The 16983-nt window shown below is 48.9% G+C and overlaps 1 protein-coding gene across 1 annotated transcript; it reads right to left on the reverse strand.

The window, feature by feature from the left end:
* Positions 1-1092: 1092 nt before the first annotated feature.
* On the reverse strand, positions 1093-7744 carry LRRN4CL (LRRN4 C-terminal like). Its single transcript, XM_015412185.1, has 2 exons — positions 7449-7744; positions 1093-2610 (listed from the first exon to the last, which is right to left on the reverse strand). Exons 1-2 carry the CDS (start codon positions 7453-7455, stop codon positions 1742-1744), a joined length of 876 nt encoding a protein of 291 aa, XP_015267671.1. The 5' UTR covers positions 7456-7744; the 3' UTR covers positions 1093-1741.
* Between the last annotated feature and the right edge of the window lie 9239 nt (positions 7745-16983).

Below are 16983 nucleotides of genomic sequence, written 5' to 3' on the forward strand. Positions count from 1 at the left end.
CTCAAATAAAATAATTGTTGTACAACGTGAGAAAGTTAGGAATCCCAAACGGGCAGCTTCTCATAACATGACAGTTTTCAGGATTCTTGATGAAGCAATGACAATTAAACTGACAGAAACTCAGACTGAGCTTAGGTATATTGTGCTAGAACCTTCTGCTCTGGTATTTTCCTCTGACACATAGTTGGAGCTATCTGCTGATGCACCTTGCACCAGAAGAAAGTGCCAGCCTTCGTTGTGTGGGATCCAGCCCATCTGAAATGTACACCTATGGAATAAATGGCTTTAAACAGCCCTTTCCCCTCCCCAAAGAACCCTGAATACTATAGCTCTTAAGGGGAGTATGCTGGTTGGAACACCCTCATCGAACTACGATTCCCAAGATGCTGTAGGGGAAGCCATAACAGGTAAACCAATATCAGCTGGTAAGTGTGGATGGACCACAAGAGGCTTTGACTTGTTCATAACTGCCCAGGTTGCTTCTGGATGAGCTAGAATGTGCTTTTCTATCTCCAGCATTCCTATAAAACATGACACCTTTGGAATATATATTCTCTCTACCATGGACAGAACAAGGTATTTCTTTTCAGCTCTCACCACCTCTGTGTTTCTCAGGGATGCCAAATCTGGGTTTGGATATTCCTGGAGATCTGAGGGTAGAGCCTGGGGATCTCAGTCAGAACCCACACGCCAAAACATTTATTTTCTCCAGGGGAACTGATCTTTGTCATTTGAAGATCAGTTGCAATCCCAGATCTCCAGGCAGGGGTCTTTTCGAAGAAAAAGAGGTGCAGGAGCTCATTAGAATAACTTATTTGCATATGCCACACCCCCTGACATCACCGGAAGTGTGTCAGAAGGCAACACCCACCGCTTAGGCTCCACTGGACTGTTTTAGATTGCTAGCTATTGGGGGATGGGGAACGTGCAGATCTGCCCTCACAGAGGAGGGAGAGCTTGTACCTGAAGGCGAGCCGGAGGGGTGGCTCTGCAACTTACCTGGCTGCTTCTTGCTCCTCATGGCCCAACTGAGGGCTGCTGGGAGCAGGGGGCGGGGCTTGTTGCATGTGCCCACCCCCTGGGCTCCTTACTGCCGGAGCTCCGCTCCTGTGCGCTCCCACAGGAAATGACCCCTGTCTCCAGGTACCACCTTTAGGTCAATAACCCTAATGTTTTACCCCCTCCCGTCACCTTTGTACCGCTATCATTTCCTTTATGGACTTTAATAATAAATATATAAATAGACAGAAATCATACAACACCCTTCTCTTAAGGAAGTCTCTTTGCATTTCTACTCCTCGCATCCAACCCCACTAGTTTTTGGTCACTCTAAGACGGCAGAATCCGGAGGCTTCGTGCTGGATTGATGGCGTGGGGAGGGGCTGAGTTAATTGTGTGTGTGTCTCTTTTCTCCCTGAGTACATTTATGTGGCAATGTCTGAGAGGCTGGCCCAATTGCCACCGTTGTGCGTCAACACCTTCCGATAAACCAAGAGCTCTTGGGGATGGATATATGCAAATTCAGTATCGGTAACAAAAAAGTGGGCTCTTCATCCATCCCGGAGACAGTGCCTGCTTTTGATAAAAAGCTGTGGAGTTGCAAAAAGTTTTCCCCTTTCCACAGCGTTATCAGACAGATGATACCTCCACGGCCGAAGGCAAGAACCTTAAGAGCCCGTTCTTCTCCCACGCCTATAAGAAATGTCTGCATGGTCCATGCCACTTCAGAGTGGAGCCCCTGTTATAATTGTTCCTCGCTCCGGAAAGTGGTGTTTGTGGTGCCACTCGGGCCCGGCTCACCATCCAAGATATTGTCCCGGGATCCGTGGAGCAGATGTTTCCTCCGGCGCATGCAGAAATGCCAGACCAGGGCAGAGATCACTATGAGGACCAGGGTGGCAGCCAGTCCTGCCGCTACATAGACATAGGGCATCTGACGGGGAGGGGTCTGGACCAAGCGGCAGGGCCCGTGCTCCTGCTCTCCGTCGTCTGTGCGGCTGCGACCGGCCTGGTTGGAAGCCACAACGCAGACCAAATATTGCTTATTGGGTAATAACCCCGATATCGTCGCCAGTCGGAAGGTGCTGTTGAGGGCTGGGCCGGAGGCAGGGGCCTCCCCGACCACCTGGTATGTCACGTGGTATTGCTCTACGGGAGAGGACGGCGCACACCAATGCAAACTGGCGCCACCCTCGCTCACGTGGATGGTTTGCAGGTGTGGTGCCTCTGGGGCCACGTCCGGTCTTGTGATCCCCGGACACAAGCACCCACTGGCTTTTTGCAGCTCGGCGCAGGGTACTTGAAGATGGTGGCAGCGGTGGTAGTCACAGTGCGGAGGGGGTGCCTGTGGAGAGCGGGGAGTTTCCAGAGGATCCACGGTGAAAGGATAGTCGTCATCATAATAATCCGTGTCTTCTTGAGAAGATTTGGAAGAAGCAGGCAGCGAAGGCTTGTCCTTGATCACCACCGGAGTGTTGCTTCCTGAGGGAGGAGAGTAATTATCTTTGAGGGGTACAGGCAGAGGGTGTCCAAAGCTTGTCGGGGAACCCCGAGGGCACAGCACCAGGATCCAGATGGCTACCATAAATAGTCTTTGGATCCGCATGGTTCCTGTTAACAGAGAGAACAAACAGTTGGGGGTGTGGGGGGGACACACAAGATGAGTGTGAGAAAGGAAGAGGCTCAGTGATAGAACATCTGCTTCAAAAACAGAAGGCTCTGGCAGTTACAGGAGCTCAAGGGCAGATGTTTGGCAGGAAGTAGAACTTCTCTCTGCTAGAGACCTTGGAGAGCTGCTGGCAGTCAGAGAATATTGAGTTATCTGGACCAAAAGTCTGACTAAGTATAAAGCAGTCTCATACATATGCAGTAGGATACTTATAAAGCATGGCACCTGCATAAATTAGTTTGCTCTGGAGCCATCCCTTCCTGAGAGAAGACAAAAATGTGAGAGGCTAAAAAACTGTGAGCTAGCTCACACTAACTCAGCTTAGAGGGAACACTGGTCTTCAGGTAAAAGAGATCCGTTCTCCTGGAGAAAATGGCTCTTTGGAAAGTGGATTCTATGGCATTATGGTCCAAATCCTGCCCTTCCTAGGCTCTTCCCCAAAAATCTCCAGGTATTTTCCAAGTGGGAGCTGGTAACCCCGCCTCCCAGTGACCCTTAAGATACACAAAAGAAACCATTTGGACGACTTTAGCACTACTTTTTTAAGCACTGAGGACACCCTGGCTTAGCTGCTGCCAGCTAAATAGTTTGTTCTGCCTCCCTGCGAAACATAATCTTTTCCTCCACATTCCGGAGAACCAACACAGCGATTCCTCCTCCTCCGCCCAAAGTTCACACAAACACAGACAGCACAAACATCCTTCTTGTGGGGGTTCCTACAGAACTCTGAGAACAGAAAAAAAAGCCCAGCAGAATTAGGGAAAAAAGCTTCAACCACTACACCACACTGGCTCATGAAATTAAGTTAGAAAGGACTTTCAGTTTCCTTTGCATCAACCAAAGAAGAGAAGAAGAGATCGGATATATACCCCACCCTTCGCTCAGAGTCTCAGAGCAGCTTACAGACTCCTTTCCCTTCCCCTCCCCACAACAGACACCCTGTGAGGTAGGTGGGGCTGAGAGAGCTCTTTCAAGAACTGCCCTTTCACGAACAGCTCTGACAGAACTATGGCTTGCAAGTGGAAGAGTGGGGAATCAAACCCGGTTCTCCTAAATTAGAGTCTGCGCACTTCACCACCACACCAAGCAAACTTCTCCTCCTAATGACTGCCAAGATATGTGTGAAAGTGTGTGTGGACCATGCTTGGTGAAGCCTCAGGTAAATTATTGAGGAAGACTGTCAGTGGCTAGGCCAATAGAACATAGTACAAGACCTTCCCACTAGGGTTGGCAACCTCCAGGTGTGGCCTGGAGATCTCCCAGAGTTACCACTAGCCTTCAGCACTGCTCACTCTACGCTGTGGAGTCTTGTGAGCAAAAATTCTACTTTGTGAGCTACTGGCATTAAGGTTGTGAGCGATCAATTTGGCTACTGCATAAATTATGTGGGGGTTCCTACAGAACTCTGAGAACAGAAAAAAAAGCCCAGCAGAATTAGGGAAAAAAGCTTCATCTGATCTAGTGGTTTGTTGCTGGCTGTGGGAAGTTTACTTATAAAGCATGGCACCTGCATAAATTAGTTTGCTCTGGAGCCATCCCTTCCTGAGAGAAGACAAAAATGTGAGAGGCTAAAAAACTGTGAGCTAGCTCACACTAACTCAGCTTAGAGGGAACACTGGTCTTCAGGTAAAAGAGATCCGTTCTCCTGGAGAAAATGGCTCTTTGGAAAGTGGATTCTATGGCATTATGGTCCAAATCCTGCCCTTCCTAGGCTCTTCCCCAAAAATCTCCAGGTATTTTCCAAGTGGGAGCTGGTAACCCCGCCTCCCAGTGACCCTCTTTGAGATACACAAAAGAAACCATTTGGACGACTTTAGCACTACTTTTTTAAGCACTGAGGACACCCTGGCTTAGCTGCTGCCAGCTAAATAGTTTGTTCTGCCTCCCTGCGAAACATAATCTTTTCCTCCACATTCCGGAGAACCAACACAGCGATTCCTCCTCCTCCGCCCAAAGTTCACACAAACACAGACAGCACAAACATCCTTCTGTGGGGGTTCCTATGGAACTCTGAGAACAGAAAAAAAGCCCAGCAGAATTAGGGGGAAAAGCTTCATCTAACCTAGTGGTTTGTTGCTGGCTGTGGGAAGTTCACACACAGGGCACAAAGGAAACCTCACTCTTCCCCCCTGCTGTTTATTGTCTTGGCTTTGCATTCAGAGGTAGCCTGCCTCTGGACATGGAGGCACAATTTAGCATGCTGTTTGCACGTATGGCACAGGCAATGCCGATGGTTCGTGAATGGAGAAAGAGGGACAGGATGACTCAATCGGCCTTGGAATGGTAGACTATGTCATTCTATTCCTTTACAAGGGTTGCTGTTTGTTTTTTTCTAAATTTTGAGTTTATTACTAATTGCTTGTGGGGGATTTGTGTGTGTGTGTGTGTGTGTGTGGGTGTCATGCCCGATAATGTCTTTTCCCCCCTTTATTATTATTTTTTTAAATTCACATTCAGCCTGAAAAGGAATTCTGACGATCTCAGAAATTTCCCCATCGGTTTGTGGCGTTTTAGTGGGTCCTGACGAAAGGAAAGCAGGCGACAATTTTACATTTCTGTCGCATAAATCAAGTGCCTGAAGGAGCTTCAGCCAGATCGTTTTAGCTATTCTTGCCACATTCCCATAAAACAGGCTGGTATTCTTACTCCCTCAGAGCAGGCAGACTGATAAGGCCTAAAACAGAAGAACGGCTTGCCTAAAAGCACCCAAACATGTGGCTACTGAAAAATAGCCTATAGGGTTGCCAACCTCCAGATGGTGGCTGGTGGTCTCTTGGGATTCTAATTGATCTCCAGACAACAGAGATCAGTTCCTCTGGGGGAAATGGCTGCTCTGGAAGGTGGACTCTATGGCATTATAACCCCCATTGAAGTCCCTCCTCTCCCCAAACTAGGGCTTCCAGCCTCCAGGTGGGGCCTGGGGATCTCCCGCTTTTACAACTGATCCCCAGCCACAAGAGATCAGCTCCCCTGGAGAAAATGGCTGCTATGAAGGGTGGACTCTGTGGCCTTGTACTATGCTGAGGACCCTCCCCCTCCCCAAACCACGCCCTCTCCTGGCTCCACCCCCAAAGTCTCCAGGTATTTTCAAACCCAGACTTGGCAACCCTACCCCAAACCCCACCCTCCTCAGGTTTCACCCCCCAAATCTCCCAAGTATTTCCCAAACCAGAGCTGGCAGCCTGAGTCCAGGTCGCCATTGCTGGGCCCCGAAACAGGTAGAGAAAGATGGGAGGAGTCATAGAGCCTCTGCCTACCTTTCCCTGCTCAGTGGTCGACCTAAGCTTTTCCTGTTTCTCCTCTAGTGATCATGGAAAGCCTGTGTGGTACGGTGGTTAAGGGGGTGGACCAAGACCTGGGGGACCCAGATTCAAATCCCCACTCTGCCATGGAAGCTTGCGGGGATGATCTCGGACAAGTTACTCTGCCTCACCCCCCCCCTCGCCTCACAGGGGCCTCGCTGTGTGAGGAGAAGATAAGGACTGCCCACTCCCATATGAGCCTAACCAACCACTCTGGTGATCTTCAGAGATCCTGCTTTGGATGCCTCCATCGTCAGATCGTAGATGGACGGCAAGCCGAGAGAGAGGCTTCTCAGCCGTAGCCCCAAAACTTTGGCACTCCCTCCCCAGGGAGACCTGCCTGTCTCCATCTATTGTTGTCTTCCACCTGCGGGTGAAGACTTTTGTTCCTTTTTGTTCGGCTCTCAGTGGCCATCCTCCCTGCCTGTGTGTCTGTGTTTGTATTTTATTGGTTTTAAATATTTAAGATGTATTTAGAAGAAGACAAAGGTGAAGATGCGATTGGATTTATACCCCGCCCTTCACTCGGCGTCTCAGAGCGGCTTACAATCTCCTTTCCCTTCCTCTCCCCACAACAGACACCCTGTGAGCAATGCTCCCTCTAAGATGTGGAGTCTTGTGAGCAAAAATTCCTACTTTGTAAGCTACTAGCATTAAAACTGTGAGCGAGAGATTTGGTTACTGCATAAATTAGTTTGCTCTGGAGCCATCCTTCCTGAGCTAAGACTAAAATGTGTGAGCCAGAGGGTAAAAAACTGTGAGCTCGCTCACGCTAACTCAGCTTAGAGGGAACACTGCCTGTGAGGTAGGTGGGGCTGAGAGACCTCTGAGAGAGCTGTGACTGACCCAAGGTCACCCAGCTGGCTGCATGTGGAGGAGTGGGGAATCAAACCCAGTTCTCCAGATTAGAGTCCATGCTCTTAACCACGACACCAAACTGGCTCTCACTTGAATTCTAACACTGTTTTGATTGTTCACCACCTTGGGGATCCTGGGTTAGGTCAGGTGGAAAGGTGGCACACAATTGTTTTAAATAAACAAATAGACAGAGAAAAGGAGAAAGACGATGTCAACAGCTTTGGGTCCCCATCAGAGGGAAAAACAAGGTATAATTTACAATAACCCCTTTTCATCCCTATGGAAAGTTAGCTGTTACAAGAGAGATAAGCAATGTATGGAGAAAAACAGGCAGAGATGCTACAATCCCCTACAGCTTTCCGTCTGTCTGTCTGTGAGGATCAAGCAGAATTCAAAGCAGTTCAGGAGAGGACAATGTTGTAAGCCGCTTTGGAGCCTCATTAGGGAGAAGAGCAGGGTATAACAATGTAAATAACCATAGCATGTAACCTGGGCTATAGCATAGATCACATTCTAACTGGGTCTTGCTGGCTCACATTTACTTAGTTCAAAGCACCAGTGTTAACATAGTGTGAACGCAACAGCAGACGAGTTTGTCACTCTCTGCCATTTTCACTCACCTGGCATCCTCAGGTGGACAGGGGAAGCTGGCTTTGGATTGCTGGGTAACAGAGGTATCCGCCGAAGGGTCTCCGGGACAACAGCAACAATGTGGTATCTAAGCAACGCAACAGCCAGTCACCAAGGCAGCAGGGTTGCGGGACGAGGAGTGATGGAGTAAACTTTTGGAATGACAGCCCTACATACGAGTATCACTCAGTCCTGTGGCCCGCTGGCTTGTGGTGGGAACAGGAGCCGCCTGCGTTGGAGGTCCAACTCTTGTGGAGGTCCAGCTCTTGGCTGGAATGCTGTTCGATGTTCTAAGCAATGCGCCACCTGTGGCAGAGACAGATCCTCCCCTGCCTGGAGGGAGCACACTTGCCTTCTGTTTCAACCGCCGCAGAGGGAAAGTTTTATACTCTTCTCTGTATGACCTCATCCCCCAGCTTCTTCCTCTCCCCACCCCTTCCCAGCCAGCGGGAATGAGCAAAATGCAGGCAGAGGGGTGGGAAACCCCCCACTGGGCCCCCCACCGCAGGTGACTGCAAAGAAAACAAAACTGTGCCTAATAAGGGCTTTCTATTTGCAAGGCCTCCCCCTTGTACCTGCTCAGCAAACCTCTCCCCTGTGAACGTAGGAGATTAACAGAGAATTGGAAAAAGAAAAACACCAGCCTGCGAAAAAGAAGGCAGAAAGCGGGTACCCCTGAGGGAGAGACTTCTTCCTGGATGGTTGACAGGGCAGCTGAATACTCATCCCAGACAGGCTGTTCCGGCTGCTGGCTGGGCCCTGACCTAGGGCTATATATTCACCTAGAGACCAGACGCTCCAGCCCAGTCACTAGGCGGAACAGCTGTGGGGATGGTCTTTTTCTCACCACTAAAGGCAAGCCTGCCAACTAAAGAAGATCATCAAAAGGTGAGTCTTTCCATGAGTGTAGCATTCCCATATTAGAGATGAAAAACCTGGCTCGGCCGCAGTTTTTTCATCTGTAAGATGGGAATAAAAAAGGTTTCCCTTGCTTGAAAGCCAGTCGAATCTGACTCTAGGATGTGGTGCTCATCTCTGTTTCCAAGCCGAAGAGCCAGCGCTGTCCAAAGACGTTTCTGTGGTCATGTGGCCGGCATGACTAGAGGCTGAGGCGCACGGAACACTGTTGCCTTCCCACCGAAGCAGTACCTATTTATCTGCTTGCAATTTCTTGCTTTCGAACTGCTAGGTTGGCAGGAGCTGGGACCAGAGACGCGAGCTCACTCTGTCATGCAGTACTTGGGTCTCAAACTGCTGAACTACTGACCTTCCGGTCTGCAGTTCAGTATCTTAACCACTGAGCCATCACGGCCCCTACTCATCAAATCAGGATGGCGGAATCCAAGGCCACAACATGAATCCAACAGGCATCAGAGAGCAAGTTTGGTGTAGTGGTTAAAATCGCGGGACTCTAATCTGGGAGAACCGGGTTTGATTCTCCACTCCTCCACTTGCACCTGGATGGAAGACCTTGGGCAAGCCGTAGTTCTGATAAGAGCTGTTCTTGAAAAAAGAGCAGTTTCTGTCAGAGCTCTCTCAGCCCCACCTACCTCACAGGGTGTCTGCTGTGGGGAGGGGAAGGGAAAGGAGTTTGTAAGCCGCTCTGAGACTCCTTCGTGCAGTGCCAATAGAGTTGCCAACTGCTGCTTGGGGAGACCCCTGGAGATTTGGGGGTGTAGCCCAGGGAGGGACCTCAGAGGGGTATAATGCCTAACCCCATAGAGCCCACCCTCCAAGGCAGCCATTTTCTCCTCTCTCATCTGGAGGTCAGGTGTAATTTTGGGAGATCTCCAGCCCCCACATGGAGATTGGGAACCCTAAGCGGTGGTGGGTCCAGTTCAAATCCCCACTCACTCATGAAGTTCAGTTGGGTGACTTTGGCCTAGTCCCTCTCTGTCAGCCTAACCAGTCTCACAGGCTTGTTGTGATGATACAAACAGAGGAAGGGGAAATTATGTATGTTGCCAAGAGAGCCTTGGAGAAAGGGTGGAATAAACATGAGGTGGAACAAGAGGTGCCATATTTCCCCCAGCCCAAGGCGGAGTTTCTTTGCATTACTGTGTCTACAATCCAGGAAAATTGGATCCCGTTGAAAGACAGTCCCTTGCACAACTGTCAAACGCAAAAGAAGAAAAAGAAGAAGAGACTGGATTTATACCCCACCCTTCACTACCCAAAGGAGTCGCAGAGCGGCTTACAATCTCCTTTTCCTTCCCCTCCCCACCGCAGACACCCTGTGAGGTAGGTGGGGCTGAAAGAGTCTCTCAAGAACTGCTCGTGAGAGAACAGCTCTGAAAGAACTTGCGACTGACCCAAGGTCACACCAGCAGCTGCATGTGGAGGAGCGGGGAATCAAACCCGGTTCTCCCAGATTAGAGTCCACGCTCTTAACCCCTACACCAAAAGGGTTGAGCTGTGTAGGAAGCTGTTAACCTTAAATCAAACAGGGTCGTTCTATGAGCAGAGGATTCTCAAGAGGTACAGCAGCATGTACCCGCTGGTTCCAAGACTAAGAGGCAACACAGATATGATGTGGGAAATAAGGCACAATTTAAAAAACAATTTATAGCAGCCTGTATCATGGCTTTATTCCCCCCCCCCCTTCCTGAAGAGCTAATAGAGTCTTTGGGGGCGGGCGGGTACACAGTGTAGAGTAGGAAAGCAGCAAAGTGTTATGGCTCTAATTAAAACCAGAGTCACAACACGCACATACACAAGTGTTTTGAAGTTTTTGTACAAAGGGCCGGGAGATCAGATGATGTATCCCCCTACATTTGATCTTAAATGATTCTGTGTGAGACATGCTTGCCAAACCTTTTGGTATCCCTCCCACAGCCTCGTTTCCCCTGGAGTAAAACTGGAACCACAGTTTACACGCTTTCTCTGTCTGCTTTCAGAGCAAGGGGCAGGGATCCTCTTCGTAACTACGGAACAGCACAGTTGAAGAAGCAGCAGAGCTGGTTTTTACATACCGCTTTTCTCTACCCTAAGGAGCCTCCAAACAGTTTATAATCTCCTCTCCCTTCCTCTCCCTACAACAGGCACCTTGTGAGGTAGGTTGACTTGAGAGACGTCTGAAAGAACTGCGGCCGGCCCAATGTCACCAAGGAGGATTCATGCAGAGCAACGGGGAACGAAATCCGGTTCTCCAGATTAGAGCCCACCACTCTTAACCATTAGCCCACACTGTCTCTCAGTAAGACCCCAGACGGTCGGACCAGAACCAAAGGGTTGAAATTAAATCAGAAGAGTTTTCAGCTAACCATTCGGAAGAACTTCCAGACAGTTAGAGCAGTTCCTCAGTGGAACAGGCTTCTTTGGGAGGTGGTGGGCTCTCCACTTTTGGAGGTTTTCAAGCAGAGGCTAAACGGCCATCTGTCCACAATGCTGATTCTGTGAACCTATGCAGGCTGTGGGAGAGAGAGAGCAAGGAGGGTTGCGCATCAGTGCTTAGGTCTTGTGGGCCTTTCTTTTATGCTCGGGGTAATGCCGATCGCCACTCTGGGGTCAGGCAGCAATTTTTCACCAGGCCAGTTTGGCTGGGGATCCTGGAGGTTTTTTGGCATCTTATGGGCATGGAACGGGATGGGGGTCATGGGGGGGGGGAGAGAACATATTTATGAATCTCCTGCCTTGTGCAGGGGGCTGGACTCTAGATGACCCTGGAGGTCCCTTCCAACTCTACGATTCGAAATAAATACCTTATTTATTGGACTAGTTTCTCCTCAGGAGCACCATCAAGAAAAACAGAGGGTTGCCAGAATTCATATACATTTTACAGAAATGTACTATAATGAACTTTTTATGCATAGCTGGGTTTGGGTTGGGGTTTTTTTTGCAGGGGCTGGTCATTTTATGAATCAGGGCACCTTCCTCGCCACATAAAATAGCTGATCAAATTGAGCTGATGAGGATTCCATCAGGACTGTCACCTAAGCTCTTGCACTTTATCTGAGTATTGTACCGGCATTTTAGGAAATTGTTTCATGAATGATTTTAATTGCATGTATATGTGTTTTAAGGAGCTGCGGTGGCTCAAGTAGTTAAGACGCTGAACTGCAGGCTGTGGAAGGTCAGTAGTTCAGCAGTTCGAGACCTGGGTGCCGCATGACGGAGTGAGCTCCCGTCTCTAGTTCCAGCTCCTGCCAACCTAGCAGTTCGAAAGCAAGAAATTGCAAGTAGATAAATAGGAACCACTTCGGTGGGAAGGTAACAGCGTTCCATGCACCTTGGTGTTTAGTCATGCCGGCCACATTACCACGGAAACGTCTTCGGACAGCGCTGGCTCTTTGGCTTTGAAACGGAGATGAGCACCGCAACCCTCGAGTCGGACTCGACTGGCTTTCAAGCAAGGGAACCTTTACATGTGTTTTAATGTAAGCTGCCCTGAAGCTGCTCCGGCCGGGAGGGTGGGGTATAAATTGAATTAATAAAATAAATAAATAAATAAAATATAGCATTTTCTCCCATTCTAATCTTTGCCTAGTCTACTGGAACTCAATGGGGATGGTCCCCAGATTCTCTCCCCACACACCAGACACAGCATCAGGGAATCCCCATTTTGGTATAAATTTCCCCCATCTGTTGACAGAGGTAGACACAGCTCATGTATAGTGTCTTAAACTTTCCAAAGACTCTTGCGATCCCATCCTGGCAGATTAACATAGCCTGACCCAGAGTTTTGGAATCTCAGCACTGGAGGCGTAAGCCTTGCTGAGAGTTGCAGATAATCTTTCCAGATAAACAGGGGTCATTTCGTAGAAAAAGAGGTGCAGGAGCTTATTAGCATAACTTATTAGCATAATTTATTTGCATAGGCCACACCCCCTGACATCACCAGAAGTGTGTCAGAAGGCAACACCGACTGCTCAGGCTCCACTGGACTGTTTTGGATTGCTAGCTATTGGGGGGGGGGGAAGACATGCAGATCTGCCCTCACAGAGGAGGGAGAGCTTGTACCTGAATAAAACTTGGTCTTAAAGGTGCCACTGGACTGTTTTGGATTCCTAGCTATTGGGGTGGGGACGTGCAGATCTGCCCTCACAGAGGAGGGAGAGCTTGTACCTGAAGACGGGCCAGGGGGGTGGGGGCTCTGCAACTTACTTGGCTGCTTCTTGCTCCTTGGGGCCTGACTGAGGGCTGCTGGGAGCAGGGGGCAGGGCTTGTTGTATGTGCCCACCCCCTGGATTCCTTACTGCCGGAGCTGTGCTCCTGTGCGCTCCCACAGGAAATGACCCCTGCAGATAAAATTGGACTTACATCCACGAGCACAGGTGAGCTCAGGCAGACTGAATTCCGTCCATCAGCACAGAGTGGATCTGTATAAAATCAGCAAAAATGTGTATTTGGTATCCCCCTACTGCCAGTAAGATTTTCCTCACAGAAGGTGCCCTTTGGGGTGGGGGAATGCACTCTGTTCTCAGCCATGTGCAGAGAGCATTTCCATTCCGAAAGTATGTGAAAGGGACAAAATGCCTCTACGCAGATAGTCATGGACTTCCCTGATATCAAATCTGCTGCTGGCTACTGCTTAGATGGATTTGAGAGTCAGACTGGCATAGTAGATAGAGCGTCCAACTAGGATCCTGGGAAACCCAGGTTCGAATTCCCACATCCACCATGGAAGCTTGCAGGGAGGCTTTGGGTCAGTCAATACTTTCAGCCTAACACACCTCACAAGGTTGCTGATGTGAGAAAACGGAGGAGGGAAGCGTCTAAACCATACTGAGCCCCCATTAGGGAGAAAAGCAAGACATAAATAAATAGATGCACACCAATGCAATGCATTTAAAAGTGAGGGAGAAGCTGGACAAATTCATAATGGATAAGACTATTAATGGCTATTGGCTGTGATGACTAAACAGAACCTCCATGGTCAAAGGCAGTAAGCCTCCAAACGCCTGTGGTGGAGGTCAAACACGGGGAGGCTTGGGCTTCTGTGTCCTCCTTGCAGACCCTCTGGAGACATCTGGTTGTTAGCTGCTCGAAAATGAGATACCCACGAATTGACTTGGATGAAAGCCCTGGATCCTGGATGAAAAACTGACGATAGTTGGAATGTCGATTGATGATATTTTTGAGATGGGCAAATCCAAAGCATTTCCTCTGATCAAAAAACGTGTCCTAGAAGTTGATTAAAGTAGTTTGATCCTGAGAGCCCACAGAGTTTGCTCTCCCCTTTCTTTTGGTCTTTCTTCCCCAAGATCTTTACCCCCCCCCCATATGTACTCTCTTACCATCCCACATTACTGTAGAACTTTTTGATAAGACTGAATATTATTCCCACAATGGTTTTATAGGGGAAATTTTTTGAATAGGCCCGATTCTGATAGAACCTGCCCTTGTGGCCTTAATAGGACAGACACATCCTTCCATGCCCTGCTTGAACGCAGGTTCTTTGAGAATATAAGGGATCACCACATTAAGCCTTTAATCAACCAGCTGTACCCCCACACTCTGGAAACCCTGGCTATTTTGCTCAACGATAAGGATCCTAAATTTACTCTAGCAACTGCAAAATTTGTCTCAGTCCTTTTAGCCTTTTCATCCAAAACAAAAAGAAGTATCTTCTGCTGCTCAAGATCTGTGAATCAATGAGCATATAAGGGTATAAAAGGAAAGGTTGGCCACTGTGAGCCTTTTCATCCAAAACAAAAAGAAGTATCAGCTGCTGCTCAAGATCTGTGAATCAATGAGCATAGAAGGGTATAAAAGGAAAGGTTGGCCACTGTGAGAAAGTGGATGCTGGACTAGATGGATCCATTGGCCCAATCCCACATGGTTATGCTTGTGCACTTTACAACACTTTGCTCACATAAACACACAAACCAAGTCACCTCTCTAGCCCAGTTACCCTAGCTCTTAATGGGCACAGCAGGGCTTGTTGTTCAGTTGCTCAGTCAAGTCCAACTCTTTGCGACCCCATGGACCACATCACACCAGGCCCTCCTGTCTTCTGTCGTGCCCAATTTCATGTTCATTGCCTCGATAATACTGTCTAACCATCTCATCCTTTGCCGTCCCCGTCTTCCTTGACCTTCAGTCTTTCCCAGCATCAGGGTCTTCTCCAGTGAGTGCTCCCTTCTCATTGGGTGGCCAAAGTATTTGAGCTTCAGCTTCAGTCTCTGGCCTTCCAGGGAACAGTCAGGGTTGATTTCTTTTAGGATTGACTGATTTGATCTTCTTGCAGTCCCGGGGACTCTCAAGAGTCTTCTCCAGCACCATAGTTCAAAAGCATCTGTTCTTCGGCGCTCGGCCTTCCTTATAGTCCAACTCTCGCAGCCATACATGACTACTGGGAATACCATTGCTTTGACCATACAAACTTTTGTTGGCAGGGTGATGTCTCTACTTATGCTGTCTAGGTTTGCCATTGCTTTTCTCCCAAGGAGCAAGCGGGGCTTACCTGCTGCCAGAGATGCTTTTAACTAGAGGGTTAACTGTGTGTGCTCATAAATTAACCCCCTCCTCACACAAACACAACTGCTGCAGATAGAAAAGGCACTCGGCACATTCTCAGAAGTACTCAGCCTGTGCCAAACCAGGAAGGACCTAACTGCACTCATCACAAAAGCACATTGAAAACTGATTTTTAGGTGTAGTGAAAACATAAACGCTCAACTAAATCTGATTTATTGGGGGAAAAGATTTGGTCATCTGCTTTTCCCATTACTGTCTGCATGGCAGTGTAGTGGTTAGTGTGTCAGGCAAGGATCTTGGAGACCCAGGCTCAAACCCCCACTCTGTCATGGAAGCGCAATGGGTAATACTGGACCAGTTACTTTCTCACAGCCTAACCTACCTTACAAGGCCAGTTTGGTGTAGTGGTTAGGAGCACAGATTGTAGTGGCTTAGTAGTTAGGAATGTGGACTCAAATCTGGGAGAACCGGGTTTGATCCCCCACTGCTCCACATGCAGCTGCTGGTGTGACCTTGGGTCAGTTACAAGTTCTCTCAGAGCTGTTCTCTCAAGGGCAGTTCCTGAGCTCTCTCAGCCCCACCTACCTCACAGGGTGTCTGTTGTGGGGAGGGGAAGGGATTTTAAGCCACTCAGACTCCTTCAGGTAGTGAAGGGTGGGGTATAAATCTGCTCAGTTCAAAGTTTATCGCATATGGCCAATGGCCATCACAATATAAAAGATAAAAACCAGTACAGGGTATGAATCTAATCTCTTCTTCTTGTGAGGATATGATAGAGGAAGACACCCACCCACCCCAACTCAGGCGATAAACATCTACATAAGCCTTCCCACTCTTCCAGCAATTTGTTATCCCTACACCAGATTTTTCACATTCCACATTTCAAATTATTTTGTTCCCAATTATCCCCCCTTGGCCCAAAGATCTCTTGGACCCCCATTTTAAAATTCAGAGAAACATAAAAGCAGGTTGGGTTTTTAGGTCTGAGTCAGAGGAAAAGACGTTCAATCGTAATTAAAAAATAAATGCTTCAGGATATGCCAGAAGGGACGTGATCTAGGACAGAGGAACGTTTAATTAGTTTTCAGAGAATTAGAGACAGACAATACGATTGACACATTTTTAAGGAAAACGAGCCTGCGGTTCACTTGTGCCGAGTCATCGCCGTGAATTTTCTGACTCAGCATCAGCAAGGCTGCATTCCATCCTGAACGAATGCAGATGCCAGCAAATCGGGGGCTTTGGACGAGGGTGAATCATCCAGCAAGTGTGATTGAGCTTCAAAAGAGGACCAAAGACTCCAAAGCCCCAGCTCCCCCATGCCCATTCTGCATTATGCGCTTGGCAGAAACTGCGCCGAGAATTCCATTGTCTTTACATCACTTTAGAACAGAGGTTTGGTCGCATACATTTTGTTCCAAAGTCTTGCCTTACTCAAGGCCTGTCAGTTGCGGTTGGGACTGACAGGGGATGAGCAGAGGATAAGCAACAGGTGTTGACAGGGGAGGGGCAAGTCCACCAGCAGGCACAGAGGAAAGGACACAAGACACACACCACAGCCCATGTGGAAAGGCAGAAAGCCCTCCCTCTCCCCTCAGCAGAAAGCCCCAGATGCCGGGGAACAGGATCCAGGTCCAGACATACTTTGGGTACGTAATAACTCCTTGCTGGGCAAGGCGCTTGAGTGAGTGAGGCCCCGGCAGCTCCAGACTTGCTTGGGGGAAAGCCATTATTAGACCTCATCCCAAAGGAGTTTCCAGCCTTGGTTTGGAACTGAAGCTGCTCTGCCAGCACACAGTTCAGCTGCCGTGATCAAACCGATGCTTGTTTCTGATGGGCAGAGACCTGATGAATGGGGGGGGGGGGACTCATCCCCTCTGCCTTTTCTCCCACATGCTGAAGTGGCCACTTCTGCTAACTCCAGGTTGGAGAGACACGAGAAGATTGGTGCCTTAAATGGAGATCAGTGTCTTTCCCAGGAATTGGGATTCTTGACCACAGCTTCAGCCTATTCAAAAGTCCTTTTAATGGGAACCAAGCAGAGGTCATTTCGGGGGGGGATCGCAGTTCCCCCCGGGTGAGGTACGGGGGGCGGGGCACATGACG

The sequence above is a fragment of the Gekko japonicus genome, unplaced genomic scaffold (genome assembly GCF_001447785.1).
Source record: "Gekko japonicus isolate JY-2015 unplaced genomic scaffold, Gekko_japonicus_V1.1 scaffold2386, whole genome shotgun sequence".
In the NCBI taxonomy this organism is placed as follows: domain Eukaryota; kingdom Metazoa; phylum Chordata; class Lepidosauria; order Squamata; family Gekkonidae; genus Gekko; species Gekko japonicus.